This window comes from Sinohyriopsis cumingii, unplaced genomic scaffold (assembly GCF_028554795.1).
Source record: "Sinohyriopsis cumingii isolate HCF-2022 unplaced genomic scaffold, ASM2855479v2 utg000127l, whole genome shotgun sequence".
NCBI lineage: Eukaryota > Metazoa > Mollusca > Bivalvia > Unionida > Unionidae > Sinohyriopsis > Sinohyriopsis cumingii.
In genome coordinates this window covers 3,129,085-3,151,626 of record NW_028315871.1, presented here as the reverse complement: position 1 = coordinate 3,151,626, position 22,542 = coordinate 3,129,085, and the positions used below count along the sequence as shown (strand labels likewise).

General features: G+C 34.8%; 1 protein-coding gene across 1 annotated transcript in view; it reads left to right on the top strand.

Moving 5' to 3' along the window:
* The window catches only part of LOC149774848 (roundabout homolog 2-like), a 53,455-nt gene extending 34,418 nt beyond the window's left edge, over window positions 1-19,037 (top strand). The window contains exons 4-6 of the mRNA XM_089944660.1: window positions 9,788-10,063; window positions 16,069-16,368; window positions 18,736-19,037. Of these exons, the coding sequence (XP_089800786.1) occupies window positions 9,788-10,063; window positions 16,069-16,368; window positions 18,736-19,037 (878 nt within the window). The remainder of the gene's footprint in view (window positions 1-9,787; window positions 10,064-16,068; window positions 16,369-18,735) is intronic.
* The last annotated feature ends 3,505 nt before the right edge of the window (window positions 19,038-22,542 follow it).

The following is a 22,542-nucleotide window of genomic DNA, read 5'->3' as shown; positions in this document are numbered from 1 at the left end:
TTTAGTGCGGATCACTTTAGTGATCGGGGTGGTAATTGTGTATCCGCGGGAATCACCTGAAGTTGCTCGCGTGTGAATCCACGCTGAGGAGCTGTCGAATCTAATCTGTAAATTGCGTTTCTCCCAGTTGATCTGGTCACGCTGGATATCTTATGTGTAGTAACACTCCACGTGGGATCGGTTGCTCTTTTTTTTCCTCCTTCTAGTTCACCGGTTTCATATAAATACCTAACGGTAACATTACCCAGCAGTGGTTGAACTGAAACATTCTGCTGCTGCTGAGTTACATATTTTTTTGTGATTGCATTTACAGGTTTCATATTGATTGCTCTGGTAATTTCATTATTCAGTGCAGCTATCACGTTTGGCAGTCTTGCAACCCATTCACGAGATCTCGTATCGTAAATGAATTCCCTCGCGTACTGGTATCCGAATAATCTCTCAGCGAGTGTTCTATTAAATCGCTCAACAATTGCCTGATCCCGGTGAATTTCAGTGTGTCCTCGTCGCACGGTAACGTTATGCTGCTTTGTCAACGATGACACCGCACCCTGAAATTCCTTGCCGGGATCAACTTGTAATAATCGTGGCCAGCTTAGAGGTCCTCGTTGATAAATTCGTTTAAACGCAGAGGCGACTTCGGACGCTGTTTTAGTCGCTAACGGTTCTGCTTCCTTGTATCTACTAGCAACATCAACTACTGTTAGCGCATATTTGTATGTTTTTCCGCGGACAGTATCATGAGGCAGGAATAGTATGTCAGCCTGATGAACTTCATTGGGGATACTAACATCAAAATGTGCAAAGTTGATTTGTCGAGGTGGCGGTAGGTAGATTTGCCATACTGCTTGTTTTGACAGCCAATTTTTGGCAACCTCGCGTGTTACTGATGCCGCGTTGGCGAGTTTATTAATTGCTGAGTTACCTCTCCAGTATCCGATTGGGGAATAATAAATCGCTTGCATTTTTATTTAATTATCCAGCGCCTAATGCTAATTTAGATTTCATCGCTGATCTTATTAACCAATTAGCGAGTGACTCCTTAAATGATTTATTTTTTATGGCGCTTAATGCGTGAATTAATTTCACATCCGCGATATGCCTGTCTTGCAGATCTTTACTTCGATAAGCAATATCATGCATGTGACACGCTGCGTCAATAGCGTTTATCGGATACTCTCCAGGTTTTGGTTTAGATTGTTCATCAAGTCTAATATCTAGTCGGGTCCCTGGACCACAGTAATTGTATCCTGGGAGATGTTTTTCTCCGGGATATTTACTCCAAGGGGTACCTGGAAGTCGTCCGAGGGTGGCTGCAATGTCACCTCCGCTGACTTTGTCAGGCTTTTTTTTTGAAATCTAAATTTTTTTGTGCCACATTTCGTGCAAGTACCAGAAAGTGCTTGCCTGTTATTTTTTGTTGTAATGGTTGTTATATCGTTTGTGGAGGTTCGTGCCTTACACTTCACACAATATAGATCCATAATTATTATTCCTTATATACAAATGGAGATCACTGATTTTTCTGCGACGCGAAGAAAGGAGCCAGTTAAGCATAATTCAGTGCTACCAAATTCTATCCGGATGATTATCATTGGACCATCTGGATCAGGTAAAACACAGCTGTTGCTGAACTTAATAATGAAGTGGATGAAGTGGGATAAGCTGTATTTGGTAGCACCATCTGTAGATGATCAGCGATGCTATGATGTTATAAAAGATTTTAATGAGAGTGCAAAAGCGCTGAGTGAAGACGGCGACGAAGTAGTTGAATTTATCACTGATATCGAAGAAGCTCCATCCGTTGAAGACCTCGACGGGGAAATAAATAACCTAGTAGTGTACGATGATGTGATGCTGGACAAGCAAAAAAATCCTGCAAGAATATTTTCCCGGGGTCGTCATAAAAACACTGATGTGATTTATGTTACGCAGCGTTATACACAAATTCCTAAAGTGATCCGCGACAATTGTAATCTTCTTGCGGTGTTTAACGGAGTTGATGTTCACACGCTAAGAAATATTCATCAAACCTGGTGTAGCGGCGATATGGATATTAATAAGTTTAAGAATTTCTTTAGTCGCGCTCAAAGAATCCCGCACGGATTTGTGACAATAAATTTACACGATCCGCGGACACGATACCGTATCGGCCTTGATACATTGTATAGTTAACATAAAAATGTTTTCTTAGGAATCGAAGATTTCCGCGGCGAAGCATTTTTGGAAACGCAGAGCATTTCTCTCTGAACCCGTCAGCGGATCTTTATTTACTAAAAATAAGGGTTATTTTATCACAATAAGGGTTTATTTTATTTATTATTCCATGGAAGTGTTATTTTTAAAAAAAAGGTTGGTCTGTTCGCCCCCTCTGCTGCTTCTTTATTTACACACCATGTCTCCTATAAGCATCATGTCTTAAATGCACATTATGTATCATATTTACATGATGTCTCTTAAACACTTGACATCTCTTATACACTTGATGTCTCATATACACTTGATGTCTCACATACACTTGATGTCTCTTATACACTTGATGTCTCTTATACACTTGATGTCTCATATACACTTGATGTCTCTTATACACTTGATGTCTCTTACACACTTGATGTCTCTTATTTTGGTGTTAGTAATATAAATGATGCCTCATATGTACTTGATATCTCTTATATACAATACCTCTAATACACATGATATCAGAGGGCCTCAAGGGAGAATAGTCCTTGACTAATGAGTCACCCTCTATAAATAAAGCATTATTATATATTATTATTATTATTATTATTATTACACTTGCCTCATATACACATGATATATTTTATGTGAACAATGCCTCGTACACATTTGATGTCAATTATATACCTGATGTTTGACTGCACATGATGTATGTTATACCCATGGTGTCATTTATACATCTGATGTCTGATTGCACACCATATCTGGTATACACATGTACACTTGATGTTTGTTATACTCATGGTATTTGTTGTACATATGTTGATAATAGATACATCTCAGAAGCACTCTACATATGAGAAACTTTATATTAGACAATAAATGGACACATACATATAGGGAAGAACAGATAGATAAAAATAGGGAAGAACAGATAGATAAAACTGTTTTAAAGTGGGATAAGCACATTGAATATGTCCATGTATCCGAAAAAATTACGTTATGTAAAATTAAGAAACACCCATCCATACAATTAGAATATTGAACTACAGTGTCTACAGTTTGCCAGTTATTGACCATTGTCTGGCAGTGTGGGACACTGACCAAGAGTCAGTTAGAAAGAATAAACAAAATACAAGGAGACTAAGCTCACCTAATTGTGGATGTCACTTTTGACACACCATCTAGTATTCTTTTCAATGAAGTAAAATGGCTTAAAAAATGATAATTTTTTCAAAAGGCAGTACTCATCTACAAATGCATAAACTGTAATATGCTTGAATACATGAGCTAACTATTATGGCACTATGCATTATGTCAACCTCACCTGAAATGCTTAAAACCCAAGGCAGAATAATTTATGCTGTATGTAATTTTAAATATATGGAACAGGAATATATAATTCTTTGTACTTATGGGTTAAAGAAAACTATCTAAAATGTTTCAAGCTGGCTTTTGATTGATTTGTGTATGCCATTTTGTTTCAATAATAATAATAATAATAATAATAATAATGTTTTAGAGCCCTCTGTTATTAATCATATTTATAAAATAAAAAATGTGTACAATTTGTATATCAATACCATGTTCACATTTACACACTACACATAAACACGACTCACATTTTCTGCACTTGACTTGAAAATATAACATTATACAAAGATAAGCTTGTGACAGTTTGTATACTTTGTGTGTGTGTGTGTGATTTAGATTTTTAATGTAGCTTTAAAATTTTTTTAGTCATATCGCTACAATGTGTATTGGTTTACAGTGATTTCTGGCACTGATGAATCATAACGCAGACATGTAGCATGATGTCACACCCAGGCACATTACCCTGACACCAGGCTGACCAGTCCTAACACTAACCTCTTACTGCTGAGCATATAGCAAGGCAGCCTTTTTGTACCATTTTATGTCTTTGATATGACTCGGACAGGGTTCGTACCCGCAACCTCCCGCATCCGTGGCAGACGCTCTAACCACTAGGCCACCAGAGCAGTCGCAGAGTAGGATGTACACAACTGAGAGGCTTATAAGCTCATTCTTCGTGTACATGTACCATGGTACGTTCGGTGCTACATCATAATGTCGGGTTTGCTTCATTACAGAAAGAACTTACTTTTTAAAAAAACATGTCCTCACTAACTTTTTAAATTGAGTTTTCTGAGGATTCGGCAGTTGTGTTTAATATTGGGGGGATAAAGCTGAATTTGTAACTATCAGTTCGTGCGCATACTATCATATAATTATGTATATCGTCTTGATTTATTCTCTGGTTCTTTTAGGCTTGATTAAATTGTGGAAAGGTATATTTGCTTTGCTTTTAGACCTTTGTAGAAAAATACTAATTTGTTTTTCAATCTGCATCTTTATAATGGTTTCCAAGACAACTGATCCAATATCGAGGTCTTACTTCCTGGCATATAGTCATACTTGGGTGTAACAAAGCTGCTCGTTTTCTGGATTCTTTTCAATTTCATCTTCTAACATCTGGGAATGGGGGTCCCGTACTGTACAAGTGTACTCAAAAATAGGTCTAACTAAACTTTTGTTAGCAAGTTCTTTCGCATTTTATGGGCAAGATGACAAGATTCATCTTTGTTGATTTAAAGTTCGAGTTAAATTTGAAGGTTCCATTTCATATCACAAGTACTTGTGAGCCTTAAATATTTTGTTTGATTGAGGTATTCTAACATTGTATCTTCTAGTAAATGCGATATATTGGTTTTATATCATTTCTTTCTTGTCAATAAGCATATGCAGTATTGTTAAGTTGGAATCGCATGCCACATTTTCGAACCCATTGTCCAATCTTTTTTAATGTCATTTGCAATATCTTAGTATCAGGCTCGGTTTTGATTAATATGTAGCGTATAAAGTCATCTGCGAATAGTCAATGTTTGTAGTCAATTTCAATTAGGATGTCACTGCTGTTGCTAGGAGAAGAGTGCTTGTCAAAGCATTGTTCCTTGTGGTACTCGAGAAGCTACGTTGTACTAGTGTTATGTATATTTACTTTGCACTGTTTGTTATATTTTATTTTTTCTATTTCATTATATTCTCATTTCTGTAAAGTAACATTGCATGTTGGACATAACCTTGTCCAAAATCAAGTTTATTTTCTACTTGACCTGAATTGTTTTACGTTTTTATTTTATTTTGTAAACAACTAATACGTAGCTAAATTATTCTCTATATGTATGGATTATTATCAATATCATTATTAATAGAAGCAAATATGTTTATTTGGGTCTGGATCTATGTTATTTGCATTCCCCTACAATTTACCTGATATTGTCCAGGTTTTATACTGTAATTTTAGTAACACACTTTCTAATAATAATAAACGTTTTATTTTTTAATCATTCAGATCTTTCTAGAAAGTTATTTTGCATTAGGTAACTTTTTGTTCTCCTTTTAATTGTGAACTGAGGTCAGATAGGATACTATACAAACTTGTCACTGCAAAGATTATTCACTCATGCTAAATAATCAATTTGTATTATTGCTGTGTCCATTATTCATTTGGAATTTATTTCTTCAAATTATTTAACACAATGATTTTTTTTCTCGAAATGCTGAGTGCTCACAAAAAATAATATTCTTGAATAGAGACATTCATTAGGATTTACAATGAATTAAAACCTGGAATTGTATTACTTTGTTTCAACAAAAGACTGTTGGCACATCAGCATGATACAGGTCATGACAGACACACCAGCACCTCCAGCATTGGATTTAATTTGGATTTCTACTAAGTTCATTTAGAATTTTAAATTATTAGGACTTGTGTCTATAATTAATTGATTATTTTTTTATTTAATTTGCAATACCGTAAGTTCTTTTTTAAATTTCACTTTGTATTCAAGGCAAATAAATTATTTGTTGAATTTTACAAAGCTTGTTGATTTTCACTGTTTTGTTACTTAAGAGCATAGACTCGTAACACCAGCCGAATTTTGGACCATTTGTCACTACATTTTTCTCGGTAACATAAAAAGTGCTTATTCTGTGTTGAGCTTTGCTTGCAATTATAAAATACATGGGGTACATAACAAAATAATTTTCAAAGTGAAAAATACAAATTGTCTATTTGGTCACCTCTATTCACATATTTAGCCCGATCATTAATAACTTAGCAAGGTGTGTTTCGAATTGTGCAATTTCCATATTGCATCATGTTTATCATATAGTTATCCAAGTGCTTCATGATGCTAGAACATACAATACGTTCAAGCTCTTTGCAAAGAACACTAGTGAGTGACATTGGGCAGTAATTATTGGCCATTGCGTGATTACTTTTTTTCAGTAGTGGACATGCCATTTATTTGCCAGATACCAATCCTTGGAATGTTGTAAATGTCCAGTGATTGTTAAAAGGTGTGTAAGTACTTGTGGCAACTGAGAAGATAGTGCCTTAAGCACTTTTTGATTTTATCATCCGCTCCTGAAGTGTTTGATAGGTTTAAACCATATAGCAACTTTTTAAGTCCTAAACATGTCACTACTGTATTACTCATTTTTCCTTTGGGAATATACAAGGTGAAGCCACATCACTATAGTAGTTAAAACAATGCAGAATTGTGTTTTCTTTGTATCGGTTTCTACTACTATGGTGTCTATCTGTGGTGAATGAATGTCTTGTGCGTCTTGTTTTTCTCTTGATGTATTTCCGGCATGATTTAGAATCTAATGTTAGGATTCCACTCATGTTGTTGATGTAGTTGTGTGAAATTTAAATTTTAAACACACACACACACACTCATTCAGCTCTTACCCGTTTCCATTTTGTTCTAAATGTTTCATTCCGGCGAGTTCATATATGGGTCACCCTAGAGAAAGATGAGAAATTTGTTTTAAAAATTATGCCATACTGTAGGTTTAGATAAGAAGCACTCTAGAGTCAAATGGGAATTTAACATTGTGTGTTCCTGGAGCAAAACGGAAATTTAACATTTTGAGAATGATAATGTTATTTTTTTAAAAATTAAAATCCAATACGCCACATTTACAATCCAGCTACCTGTTTGGGTTATTGTGCAATACACATGTCCCATAATCTTGCAACCGCTTTTTGATCACTGTCAGGGGCCATGAGTAGCCAAGTGGTCTAAAGCGCTCTCCGTTACGGATCACTGCCATCTCACTTCTGTCTGCTTGGGTTTGAGTCTTGGATTCGGCTAATGTGGGTATGTGAGAAAGCTTGCCAGTAACTTCTCAAGGGTCGGTGGTTCTTTCCAGGTTTTCCCAGGTTCTTCCTTCACCATTAATGCTGGCCGCCATGTATAACCTATCGTGTGGTGAAAAAATGGCGTTAAACCCTACAACAACAAGAACAATTGATCACTATCCAAAGACGCAGACTACAATCAAGCAATCTCAATAAGATCAGATCTCTGCTGTCCAACATGTTATGTTTCCATGTGTATAATATAATGAAGATGTGTATAATATAATGAAGACTTTTATTTATGTTTTGGACGTCGAGGTCTTACTGCCTAAACTATGGCGCTGTGTAATATGTTTTGATGTCGACTGACATCATAACGAAAGTCAAATGTTCAGGAATATCTCACACACTTAGCAGCCCATATTGGCACTTTTCATCAAATTAAAGTTATAATGTATTAGTCAGACTTTGCTTACTCTGATGTCTTTTTCCAAAGAAATTCAAATTCTCACACATGCAAATGGATCTGTTTTCAAGTTTTGTTGAACTACATTTTAGTTGGCAGGAAAGCGATGGACGACGGGAATGCCGAAATCGGTGTGTGTGTGTGTGTGTTTGTGTGTCTGTGTGTGATTTGGATTTTTAACATAATTTTGACAATTTTTCAGTCATATCGCTACAATGTTTTCATTGTAGCAGTTTATAGTGATGTTTAGCTCTAAGGCATCATGCCGCAGACATGTAGCATGATGTCCCACCCAGTCATATTATCCTGACACAAGGCCGACTAGTCTTAACACTAACCTCTTAATGCTGAGCGCCAATTGAGGCAGCTGTTACTACCTTTTTTGTAAGTCTTTGGTATGACTCGACCGGGGATCAAACCCATGACCTCCTGCATCTGAGGCAGATGCTCTAACCACTAGGCCACTAGAGCAGTTAGTTTGTATACAAATTAACATGAAAATGCAAGCAGGAAGTAGTGGATGATGACTATTTAAACTGGTTAACTCCCTCCAAGCAATGATACCTTCATGAAAATTTGTTCGATTTGATCATTTATAAATTTAGTTTAAGATATTATTTCATACAAGAGCATCCAAATATTTAAAGTTTCTTTAAAAGGGTATTTCTGGAGAGTTGCAGTTTGGAGGTTCTTTTAACAGTGGACCTCGTTTGAAGAATAAAAGTATTGCCATACTCTGGTTTATTTAAACAGAAGTGTAGATACTCAGATCTTGTTGATAATTTATGTTTATGTTTTCTAAGATGCATTCATGTATACATGAACGTTCAGCCTTTCCATTACTTCAAATATTTGCTTGAATTTAATATCAAGTCACTTTAATAGATTTTGTACATTGGTACCAGTATAATTACCTTATACAAAATTGCAGTAGACAAACAATGGCCAAACAAAACTTTTGTAGAACATAATTTTGATCATGTTTCGAAAGAATCTGTGTAAAATAGATGCATGTATGTTCCTAGAATGTTGTTGAGGTCTTCTTGGAGACTAGATACATTTGTATTTCAATCGAGCTATTTCATTAAATAATAATAATAATAATGATAATGATAATAATAATCATAATGATATTAGATTATTACCAGTATTATTATTATTGTTGTTGTTGTTTTGTTTATTTGTTAGTTTTAACTGCACTTTTTAACATATCATTGACCATATCATGCTGAGAAAACAGGACTAAGTGGTATTCCCAAGAACAGATTGAGGCAACTTAACTAGCTGCTGCTGTGCCAACTGAGATACTGCAGCTCACCTATAACTATTACATTAGTATATTACTACTGAAAAGATCTTTAAGACACTTGTGGTGAGGAGAGGAACAGGTGCCACTAGAACATGAAAAACCTCATGTTTGTACTCCAGTGGATTAATTACATTAGTTTTAGGTTGACTTGATCACATAAATGCAGTGTCGGAAATAATTTCAAATCTGATGATCTAGTATTTCCTCTAATTAATCCAGGATCAGTGAGTAGTTCCTTAATATATTCTGCCAAACACTTTACAAATATAAGGGTATTTTCTTCTCTGTTACAGTCCTTTTTGAAGATGACACCATTTTATCCAGTTTCCAAGTAAATCCATATAAGAGCTATGGTGAAAATATTTCACAAAGGAAATAAACATGTAGCAACCTTTAAAAAGGGTTAGAACAAGTCCACATTTATATTAATCTCTGAAAGATCTCTGCAATGTCACAGAGTAAACCTTAATTTTTATCTAGTTTGGTCATTGAAAATGTACTTAATCATTTCACTGAGCATTACACTGATTGTAACCAATGCACTAATCAATTTGTATGTAGTTTGAGGATAATTACACTCATGTAATAAAAGTGTTTATGTTAGACCAATGTTTTTCTTCATGTTCAGTCTGATATTTTCATATTGCTAATTCACTTGCAGATGGCACTGAGATAATAAACCTTTCAGTGGCAGAGGACAACACTGTGATTGAGAACACCACTGCCACCTTCAGATGCCTTGTGGACAGTAATCCAGAATCAAACATTACATGGACCAGGCAGGGAATTATGGGAACCTTACATACAGATTATTTTGTACATGAGAGTCAGCTGATCATTGAGCATGCTGAATGCCTGGATACAGCCAACTATACATGTAATGCAAGAAATGGATTGGGTCAGCCAGTGGAAGGAAATGTTCCACTTTATGTCAGCTGTAAGTCTATACACTTTATTATGCTTTTTTATTAATATCTTTTAGTCAATTATACAGGATTTGCTTTCATTTTTTGTATCTGTTGCAAGAGTTATCTCAAAATAATCCCAATGTTTAATCATATAATTACTGCATATTGTTCATATTTTCATTCAAAACATTACCATATTATTCTGCTGCAAAAGTGTTGGAATATTTCAAAGAGTGCAGTTTGTATTAAGTTTTTTTGCTGTATTTTATACCTATAGAATTACCTTATGTATCCAAATAGAAGCAAACCATATTTTGATATGATATTTGGTATACATACCCATATATATATTCAAAAATATATTTCTTTTAAAACTCACCAGTTTTTTATGTTCACAACGTCAGTAAGATTCCCATTAAATAGAAAATGTTCAGAACACTAGTCATGAATATTCCCGAGTTAATAGTAAAATGTTCAGAACACTAATCATTACGATTTCCATTGAATAGCAAAATGTTTAAAATTACTGTTGAGAAATCCTGACATGCCTGCCCCCAATCCAGAAAATGTCAAATGAATCACATCCAAGGAAGGCAGGTCAAAAATAATATTATGAAATAAAGTAGTCAGTTTCAGGTATATCACTATTCATTTTGTCTCATCTGCACACTGGTCAGGCTCAGCCTCCTGCCCCAACAAGCCACATCAGGTGAGAAAGAAAGAACAAAATGGGCAGACATGAAATTAAGAACTGAAAATGTTCTAGTCTAGCATAACAAGAGTTACTGATAAGTTACATAACTTATCTAGTTTCCCTTTCACCTTATTGGAACTTAATATACAACCTAACTAATATTCAGATATGGATTTGAAATTAAATTAGAACAATATTAACAAAAGCATGTTTAATAAATGCCTATAAATTACATGTATTCTGAAATAATGAATTTCACAAAATTTGTGAAGATACACATAAAATGAAAAATCACACTAACCTACCAGGTGGAAACTAGTAGCAATCATTAAAATGATTTTTAGTTATAGGGACATTTATAAGAGACATAATGTTCAATCACTAACATGTGCTTATTTATAATAATGGCTAAGTGCAAAATTATGAGCAACCCATAACAATGCCTCATCTACTGAATTACCTTATGTATTCAAACAGAGTCGTATCATATTTTGAAATATGGTATGCAGTAAGTATATATATATATATATATATATATATATATGCACTCATATGAGTGACAGTGAGAATTGTTTTTATTTAGAACTATTAATATCTTTGACAATATAAACACTGAACTTGTACGAAAAGATTGTTTATGAAGTCTTGTTGGCTCTAAATGAAAATGGTCCATTCGCACATCCACAGTGTGTGCTAAATGCCTTGTTATCACCACTTTTCTTGAATGACTGGTCATATCAATACGGGGTTATTAGTGAATTACTTTATTTTAAATGTTGAGTTGGTTTTATATGAAGGTAGTGCAAATCATGCCTCCATTATAGCTACCACAATGGCCATCTTGAAAATCTTATTGCTATCTCACCTTGACGAATTATCATATTGAAAATAAGTTTTCACTTTAAAACTTACTTATCATGTATGGTTGTTTCTTGATGGAAATGATGCTAATTTTATATCCAGTATGACCTTTATGGCAGCCATCTTTACAGGTTGTATGGCGTTACTCCTCCGTAATGGAAAGTAATGTCATATGAAGATGAGGTTTCCCCCAGAAGATTCTATATAATGCTTTGTCACAATGTAGCGGCACAGATGTGCTAACTTAAAATAGGTGGCAATCTTGAAAATATTGGTATATATACTCCACTCAAATGAATGAGGTTTTACCAGAAAAACATCTTGTGATACTTGGTACCATAGGTACATCCAATATGGTTGCCACAATGGCTATCTTGAAGATTTGGTTTTCTATGCTCCCCTCCCCCAATCCCCCCACATGATGGTTATATTGATATGAGTGCTTTGTGAAGTGTTGCATTTATCTCAAGTCAATATTGGTTTCTGGTATGCTATATACATTACCATGTTGTTAAACATTTTTGAAGTTGGGGATGCATCTTGATGACCAGTACCCCATCATTTCAGTAAATGGTTTTCATGACCCATAATTTATACTCTACTATCTTTGATGTAATGTTGTATTTGCTGTTCATTTCTCAGACAATGTAAAATGCTAGAATTATAAAATTTATGATACATCTATCCCTGTTACTAACTAGAAAAGAGGCGCATCATGGCCTATATTTTATCTTCTACTAGTTTTGGCTACATTGTTCTATTTAGCTTGTAGCCATATGCATTTTGGGTCTGTTTTGTGCATAATATCCTATCTAGAATCACGAAACATCCTGTTTTGCCAAAAGAGGTCTGTGTGACCTATATTTTATCCTCAAGTAGCTTTGATGGCAATTTGTATTGATAGTTCATTTATATGGTGTTGTTTATGTTCTGATAATGAAAAACATCAGTTATGTATTTGTGTTAATAATTACATTGATTCATCCATTCAAGAGTTAAACACATTCTAGCCCACATCAGTAGGTCCTTTCAGACAAATGCTGTTGTCAGTATAACAAAAGATATTTATGCAATGTTAATGTTTCTATATTCATCACTATACATTGTATATGTTGATATGTTACCCTGAGCGGATTAATTGTACTGATTGGACAAATACTGCATAATATATATGCTTAGTGTAAAGTCTGACATGTAGTGGATAATCAGAGTAATTATTACTGCTAGGTGCCAGTTGGTGGTTATTCAGTTCTGTGTCTAGGAATATTTGGTTTCTAGGGGTTGACAAGCAGATTTTACGAACAATCACTTAGAATAGTAATGCAAAATTGTCATTACTCTCAAATTATTATTGACTCATTTAAATATCATTACTTTGAAATCATTTGTTTCATATATTTTATATCTGTCACATTTGTCTTGTAGGTACATATGGGTGGTAATGAGAGCCGTGGGAAAGTAGGTTTGGAACAAATGTGCATAGATTGGTTACTCTAGGTGTTTTCACAGTATGTCAGTGCAATATTGGCTTTATAGTACTAATTAAGGTGAAATTGCTTCATTTCAATATCATTAAATATTTAAACATAGAGATAAATGTTGCAGAAAAAATATTGTAAGTGTCAAAATAGATGTGGGGTATTTCATCATTGATTACATTATATTTACGTAACTGTGGATTGGCTTGTTTCTCATGCACAAAATAAAGTATACAAAGTTTTTAATTTTAAAGGGGCAAATTGTATTTTTGCAAATTGTATTCTTTCTTTCTGAAACAACCAATTACTATTATTTGATCAAAACATTCTTGGCTGTGGTCCATTGCTATCACATAAAAAAAACTACTCCTTTAATATAGGTGTAAGTTGATGACCAATACCTTAAAATAGCTTTTAGGTATCAGATATCCTTGCAAAATATCTTTGTCCTGTTGTCTATATTACGTTTATTGTAATACATGGGAACTGCTGTTGGAAGCTGGCTAAGAGAGTTCTAGTTTTAAATAACAGCAGCTTACAATCAAGTTTCAACAGGGGAAAAACTCACATAACAAACTCGATCTCTCATCGACAGATAAACTCATCATAAAATTACTTGTTATGAACTTTCAGATTAAAAGTGGTTTTCAAAACCAGCTCCTTCATAATAGTTGCCAAATTTACAAGAGCATGGCAGTGTACAGGATGGTATGATTTACAAAGTGTTACTTGATACTCAAATATACCACAATTATTTTTTCAAATGCATTTATGAACTATTCTTCCTGACAGAATGCCCACTGCTCCTTTTCACACACGTAAAGCCTTGTTTGTGCCTTTCTCTCAAGAGTTGCAGATGAGATTGATAGATTCCTTGGAAATTGAAGCTTTGAAGGTTTGCAATTCACAATTTGGTTGCAGCTGTTTTCTACAGAGGATGAGCCTTTCTGGAATGTTGGAGTATGAGCAGGGCCATGTGTTTAGGGAACTTAGCAGAAATATAAACAGTTTGAGCAATTAGTAAATGAAATGAAGATTGAGATAGTCAGTATGAAATTTAATTTTCACCGAATTTGTCACTTATGATCATGTATAGTCAAAATTATTTTTTAATTACCAAAAAGTAAACATATGGTAAAAATATGGTTGAAATTCATGCCATGGAAAAATATGAAAGCTCAAACTTAAGTGCTTCAGCTTCTGATTTCCATGAAGTTATATTTACATGGTGTTTTCACCAGAATATATCTTGAAATGATGCTTTTTTGAGGTTTAATATGACTGCCACTGTCCCCATCTTGAAAATCTTATTGTTGCTAGACCTTCAGATTGGACACATATCAACATAGGGTTTTCTACCAAAAGACGTTGTACAATTGTTTTATTTGAGATCTAACATGGCTGCCATAGTGACCATCTTGAATATCTTATTAATGCTACATCCTAATGGAATTAGTGCCAATCTATGTCCAGTATCATGCTAGCCACTTCAGTCATCTTCAAAGTATTGTTATTATGAAGAATGGGAAGTCATATTGACATGGCATGCTACTAGAAGATGTTCTAGTATGCATAGTTGGTCCCAATTAAATATGTTGTCTTGAAAATCTGTATCATTACTCCCCTGAATGGATGGATATATTTACATGGGGTTCTAACTAAATGACTTCGAACGGTGTTTATTTGATTCTAAATGAAAATCATGCTAATCTTACATCCAATTTGTCTACCAGTTCAGTTAATGTGAAACACATATTACTCAAGGATATCAGAAATAGTTAACACTGTTAAAAAGAGGAAATAATGTTATTTTGAAATCCTCCAAATTGTTTTCACCCAGTAGAAATTTTGCCATTACTTTCAAGTGACCTTTGTTTCTTTATTGTAAAGTTGATATAGTGAATGTCTTTGAATTCACTTTCGAATGACATTTTTTGCACCATTCATATATTTGGTCAAAAAATATCAACAACAGTATGAAGGAGCTCAGTCTCTGATCTGTTCATCAGATATATGAAACTTTCTATATCATATAGATTGTGTGCTCAAAATCTGCACATGTAATAGGCATTATTTTGGGCCTCAGTATATATGCCCTTGAGGAACTCCAGAAATTAAATTATATCACACCAGTCTAAACCTTGAACATTCACAAGAGGTTTTGGTTCTTTGTCATATTATTTAAGAATATTTCCAATCACACAAAAATGGTTCATGTTCTATTTTGTCAGCAGGAAACTAAATACAGGATGTCAAAATAAATGTGAATGTTTTGTAGTGAACTATACTACTATCACGAACGTAATAATGCTGAAGTAAATCAAATCCATTTACTAAGTAATGGGTACACCTCAAAATGTTTTGTATTCTATTGCATGTTTCCCTGCCAACACACTGGCTAAATGGCAGTATAATAATTAGTGAACTTATACCTAAAATGGTGCTGATTGTGCATAAACTTGGCTGCTTAATTTTAAAATCTTGTTGTTATTACTATTTCAGGATTATTGAATTATTATAGAATTCACATGTAATTCTTACAAAGACATGGTTATTAACTGCTGTTGCAACATCATCTGTTGTAGTGACATTTGCTTTTATCATTCACCACAAAAATAAAATAAAAAATTTTAATTTCTCTTTGTACTATTAATTTTCATAAGCAAAGCAGCAGTGTCATCTTGATAACGGTTCCATTTTAGCACATGATCTTCCTCATTAGAACAGTCATCCTGAGGTGGCTAAAATGTCATCTTGTTGATCATTCACATTGTCTCCAGAGCGATTTGCATTGCACGTGTTACATCTCAGACCAATGATTTCACACATATAAGCCATTCATTTTATATCGATTTTCCTGCTTATGATACATACACTTTGGAAGCAAAAAACAAAGCATAGAGCAAGAAGAAAAGTAAAAAATAACAGAAAAATTGCAGTGTTATTGTTACAACATGAGAAGTTATGCTGTTATGCAATAACTAAACATTAATTATTACAGGTCATCCAAGGACTGATTTTCGATCACCTCCATTTACCAGGGTTTATAGCAAGAGGTATGGAAATGCAAGTCTGATCTACACAGTGATATCACTCCCAGAACCAACATTTAACTGGACCTTCATTGGAAATGGAAGTGAGGACAGATGGCTTCCTGACTCTGCAACCAAGCATGACAATGGATTGCAGTCTGTACTGATGTTTAAAAACCTGAGTATCAGTGACTTTGGATTTTACAAAGTTATAGCCAATAATAAATTTCCTACATCAGCCATGGAATTGTTTCAGCTGATACCAGCAGGTATGTAGCTTATCTGTTTAGTCATCAAATGAAAGCTGTAAAGACATTTTATCTTCTTCCTTGCTCATTCTAAGATCAAATACTAATACAGAACTTTAGTCTAAATCACTTAAAATGTGGTTTTCACTTTTGTTACAAAAATAATTATAATAAAATTGTCCTGTTAAGAAATAGAACAAATGTTATATTCCATCATAAGTTGATTTCCTGCTTGGTGTTATGGACATTTGTAAATCATGTTTCAATCTGCCCTTCATGGATCAGAATATTTTATGTGAATGACTAGATGTCTGTTGTCTGATCCAGCACCTGTTAGCACAAGATTTTATTTTATCCTGCTGAACTATACAAAGGATTTTCACAAAATAACATTCATCTAAAGGACTACTTGGTCCTAAATGACAATGAAAAGCTTGAGAGATCCAGTGTGAGTGCCACAAGAGCCATATTCCAAAATATTGTATTTCCATCCATGATCTGAGCAGACGGTCATATCACACTGGATTTTGATGTCTAGTTGATTCTACTTTTCTCATCTTAGATATGGCTGTCTTGGTGACTGTCTTGAAAGTCTTGAAATTACCACTGCTGCTGAATAGATGGCTGTCATCGACATAAGATTTTCACATGAAAGTTAAAATTGTAATTTCAGTACTACCATAATTGTTGTGCTCATATTTCTCTCAAGACAGTAAGGCCTAAAGCATAATGATGTTTTTACTTGTACCCTTGTAAACAAGTTGCACCCCAATATTTAGCATAAAAATGTTGCTTGTTGACTTGCTTGCAAGTCAATTGCCTGCAACATTCTAAAAAGCATTGAACATCCCTGGAACATAATATTATATCATCCTTTTGTGGGAAAGGTATGGAACTTGCACTAGTTTTAAAATGAAAGAGTGTGCAGTATGAGTAATATTTAAGATAAGAATAAAGCTATTATGTAAATGTAAAACTTTTCAGCATCTAACATGTCAACCTTTAACTGATGTGTGGAACAATCTTGACTAACTGGTCTGGATTTAGGTCTGCAATTTAAATACAGGTCTTGGCAGATGGCAAGACCCATCAATTTGATTTAGCTGCTGCAAAATGTGTTGCATTGAAGGGATTCAAGTTTCCCAGCTCTAAACAGGACATAAATATTTATACAAATAGATGTATTCTGACTTTCCAGGATAACTGCAAAAGCATTTGGTCATGGGCTGAGTATGATCAAAAGTGATTGTTCTTTTGTTCATTATGTTTGACATACCTTTAGTCATCCAATCATTCCAATGACTTTTTAAATGCATGTCCTTTTTATAACTGGCCCATGCTGTTTACTAACTTTTTAGAAAGAGACCTGACATTGTTTACAACTCAGAAGTTCTGGAGATAAACATTATGGGGAAATGACTCTCACCTGGTTCTGTTATTTTTCTTAGTTTATATAGGCTTGAAATTGTAAACTCATTCGACATTCTACACCCTAACATCAGTCTACTCATTTGTGTTCCGTTGAGTGGATTTAATTTATTTAAATGATTCACTGGAATCAAAAAGATGTCTTTGACTTCAGGACTAAATTGATACATTTGGAACTATTGTGAATTCATTTAAGGATGTTTTGGATTATATCACTTTGATACATCAAGACTTTTGAATACCAATACTATTTCAGACTAGCACATTAGCATATTTAATATAAGAATTCATTTGTAACACAAATGGAATTAATTCAGAATATTCTGTACTTTTGGACATTGTATAGATCTTTTAGGACTATTGTGGGTTCTAATTCACAATACTGTAAGCTCTTTTCTGTTACTTAGTTTAAGACCATAGAGTGGTAACATAATTTTTATCTGATCTTGAGGACTTTTAGATGTGAAGTTTTAACTAATTACAACAATGAAATTCATTATTTTTTTAAATAATTTTTCTGTATTTGTTGTGTTAATGCACTAGTTGATATTTGTATGTCAGAGTTGTTGGACTGGCAGTTGGCAGTTGCAGACCTAGACCATTTAGGGCCTTACTAAAACAGTGAGTCAAGCAAAACATTTTAGGCCCTGGTTTTCCTTATTCAAATAAGATCAGTTTGTTTGATTACATAACATTTTGTTCAAAAATATCTTTCATACATTCTTTCTCAAAAAAGATACAGTTCATTGAATTCCTGCTAATGTACATGTTTGAGAATAATAACAGAACAAGTCAAAAGAGGTTCAGTTGATGTCAGCCTCTTAAAAACTGCATTATCATATTTTCAGTGAAAATCTCTAATAAAACATTCATAAGATGTCATTTTTTTAATTGGATATCTCAGTTCAGGAAATATCATTTGATGACTTCTCAATCATCTATACATATATTTTTCTGTAGATGTCCCTGACATTCCCTCCAATGTAACAGTTACAGATGTAAAGCAAACAAGCCTGACAGTGCAGTGGGTTGCAGGATATAATGGTGGACTAGAGCAGACATTCCATATTATGATTAATGCCGGTGACATGAAAAGAAGTGTGTATGCACCGGATCCTGGATATGGGAAATCTGGGACTCAGACAATAGAAGACCTTATTCCCAACACAGAGTACAGCATATCCATGTCAGCCAACAACTCTATGGGGTCAAGCAGAGTGACCGGAGCAATAATCCTAATCACACTTAAAGGTATGCCATAAGAATCCAAATCACACTAACTGTTATCCATAATAATCCAAATCACACTTAAAGGTATGCTTTGGGGTCAAGCAGTGTATCAAGTGTAATAGTCCAGATCACACTTAAAGGAATGCCATAATAATCCAAATCACACTTAAAGGTATGCCATAATAATCCAAATCACACTTAATGGTATGCCATAATAATCCAAATCATACTTAAAGGTATGCCATATTAATTAATCCAAATCATGCTAAAAGGTATGCCATATTAATCAATCCAAAATAATAGACCATATAAGAATTACTATTATCTCTCATTACATCATTTCATTTGAAAACTAACTAAAAGAAGTTATTTTAGTAGTTTACAAGCTGTCATGAGTATAGGTGTTGATATCAATGATTTTGGCAATCAGTTTGGTTCATTATGTATTAAGAGAATTGAAAACATACAAAAAGTTGCAAGTATTTCAGATACTTGAGTATTACCCAATTTAAAGAAAAGTCTTATATGTTCTTGACTGCATTAATATTATTTGCAGGCTCTTACAGTATGCCTCAATAAGATCCCATCACTGGCCTCTCTATTGTCAAGACATGTTATAAAGGCATTGACTCACTTTCCATTTATGTGGTTTAATTAGACTAGTTTAGTTAAGCATTTACACCTCTTTCATTACAGAAATATTTGAGCCTAAATTGTATTACTTTTGGTAATACCACTTTAATAATTTTGTGTTCTGTAACATGATAGTATAATGTATTATTATGTGTCAGCTTATGATTATCAAGGAGGTAGCCATATTGTATTAGTATGCGTTGTGATTGTGTAGTTGCATGTGTGTTCTTTTATTTATAATGTAGCTTCAACAATGTGTCAGTCATTTCACAAGGATGTCTGCAGTATGACAGTTTATAGTAATGTCTAACACTGGGACATCATGCCGCATATATGTAGCATCATGTCCCACCCAGTCACATTATCCTGACACCAGTCCTAACACTAACCTCTTAATGCTGAGTGCCTAGCTGTTGGTACAATTTATATATGTCATTAGTAAAATTTGGCTGGGGTTCGAAGCCCAAACCTCCCATATCTGAGGCGGACACTCAAACCACTAAGCCATGGGAATTGTAATGTGATTGTCAAGGAGGTAGTCATATTGCTTCAAAATGTAATATATTGTGAATGTCACGGTGGTAGCCATATAGTTTTTGTATTGTTTTATAATATGAGTGTCAAAAAGGTAGATATATTGCATCAGCATATAATTGAATAAATCCTGTTATTTATTAAATACATGTACTCGGGTTTCATTTTTTGTGTACAATGATACCTGAGGGTGATTTATGTATATTAGTAGTGAAGGGGGGCACTTTACGTACAATGGGAATTAGCATTAAAAACACCCCTGGGTCAGATTACGTACAATGGAAATTTAACATGGCGAAAAATCGTGGGTCAGATTACGTACAAGGGGAATTAACATGGTGATAAATCGTGGGTCACTCTACGTACAAGGGGAATTTAACATGGGGAATAGAGTTTGGGCTTCTTTAGGGACAATGGGAATTGAACATGGGATTTTTTAAAAAAAATTTTTTTTAAAAAAAGGGGTAGGCAATTGAAAGGCTATCTCTTTTCGAGAAATATGGCTGGCCCTGAAAAGGGCCTTTGGGTTTATGTTAATGTCTTCATTAACATAAAGGACACCGCATTGGTCTTCTTCTTGTCCTTAGGCTGCGTCTTACTGTTGGTCCGTAAATCAGCACTCTTTTCAGGCATCCTTGTCTTTCAACGTAGATCCTACGTATCCACAGGCTGGTGTTTGTCCTGTGGACAACGGTCCACTTGGATCGGACATACATGAGCAAGTCTGTCCGAAACATCATGGAAGACACAAGGGTGGATGACTCAACTGTGGTCCACATCTTGAAGCGACGAGAACAGGTGAATCAATGCAGTGAACTGCGCTTATTTATAGGCAGAGGTAGGATTGAAACGGATTGAGTTCATTCACCAATCCGAACACGCGTTACAAAATCCAGTCAGCCCGCATCCAATCCGAAGAGAGCAGTCTGTCACGTCACGTAGTCTATATAGATTTGCTAGCGCTTGTGTGCAGTCAATCTATGCGACAGTGATTCAACATGACGGAAACTCAGAAAACGATCCATTGGGGTGCACCAACAGGGGAGACCACCCAAGGGAACCCGGACTTACTTTCAGAAGAGGTGAATTGGGATTTTGTGGATTTTCTTTCCTCGCAAGAATTTGTTCCGGAACCGTCGTTACCTTCTTCATTACCGCAAGTGGAGAATTTTAGACAGAGACAGAAAGAAGAATTGGAGAAATTTATGCAACGACAAAAGGAAGCGGAACAAGCTTTTCTCCTACAGCAACAGCAGCAAGAAGAAGAGGTAAGAAAAAAACAACAGCAACAAAAGCAAGAAGAAGTAGCAGCAAAGAAACAAGAGGGTGAAAATCAAACGGTCACGGTACTGTTGGACATTTTAGCGGATTTAAGAAGTCTGAAACAATTGTATCAGACTTCTTTATTACGACCAAAGAGAATACGACCTTCCCGAGCCAAACACGTCAACCATGTGACTAAGCCTACCGTACCACCCTTAGTGATTTCAACCCAATCATTATCAACATTACGCAGTCCAGAAGTAGGCCTTGGCCATGGCAAAGGCTTAAGGCAGTTAAAATTGATTGCTTAAACTCACCCCTACACCATAAAAAAGGCCCTTTTCAGGGCCACCCACATTTCTCGAAAAGAAATACAATTTCAATTTGCCAATAACTCAAAAAAACCACCCATTTTACCCCTATAGTACGTGTCTTTGTATGAGTGCGTGAGTGTAGCTTCTTATTTTAAAATCAAAACTCAAAGACACTTACCTTATATCATTAATTTATTCTTTTATCCATTTTTTACAATCCAATTCACAAGTCAACACTTTAATTAAAGTTCATTGACTTCTTCTGTCTCCTTGTTTAGTTTCTCTGTTTTTTGAATTTCTTCACCGTCACACTCTTTTCCTCTTCTTCTTCCTCACTTTCTTCCCTTCTTCTTTTCTTCTCCTGTTTCTTTTTCTTCACCTGTCTGCTTTCTTCCTCAGAAGAATCCCTCTCTTCCTCTGAAGAATCCCTCTCTTCTTCTGACTCCTCTTGTTTCTTTTTTGGGCAATCTGGAGACCAATGTCCTTTTTCTTTACAATAATAACAGGTATCTTGACTTTTGTCTTTTTTAGCCCCTGTTTTTGTTCTTTTTTGACGGTCTGGACACTCTGAAGACCAATGCCCTTTCTTCTGACAGATATAGCAAGTATCTTGACTTTTATCTCGAAAGGAAGGAGAGTAGTCCGTAGGCTGGTCTGAAGAGAATTTTCTAATGACCCCTCGCAAAGCTCTGATGAAACGTTCCATCTGGGTAGTCTCTTCCATCGTTGTGTTCGGCTTGAGAGTGAAATGAATAGTGAAAGGACAAGACACACACCCTTTTATATATGCTGG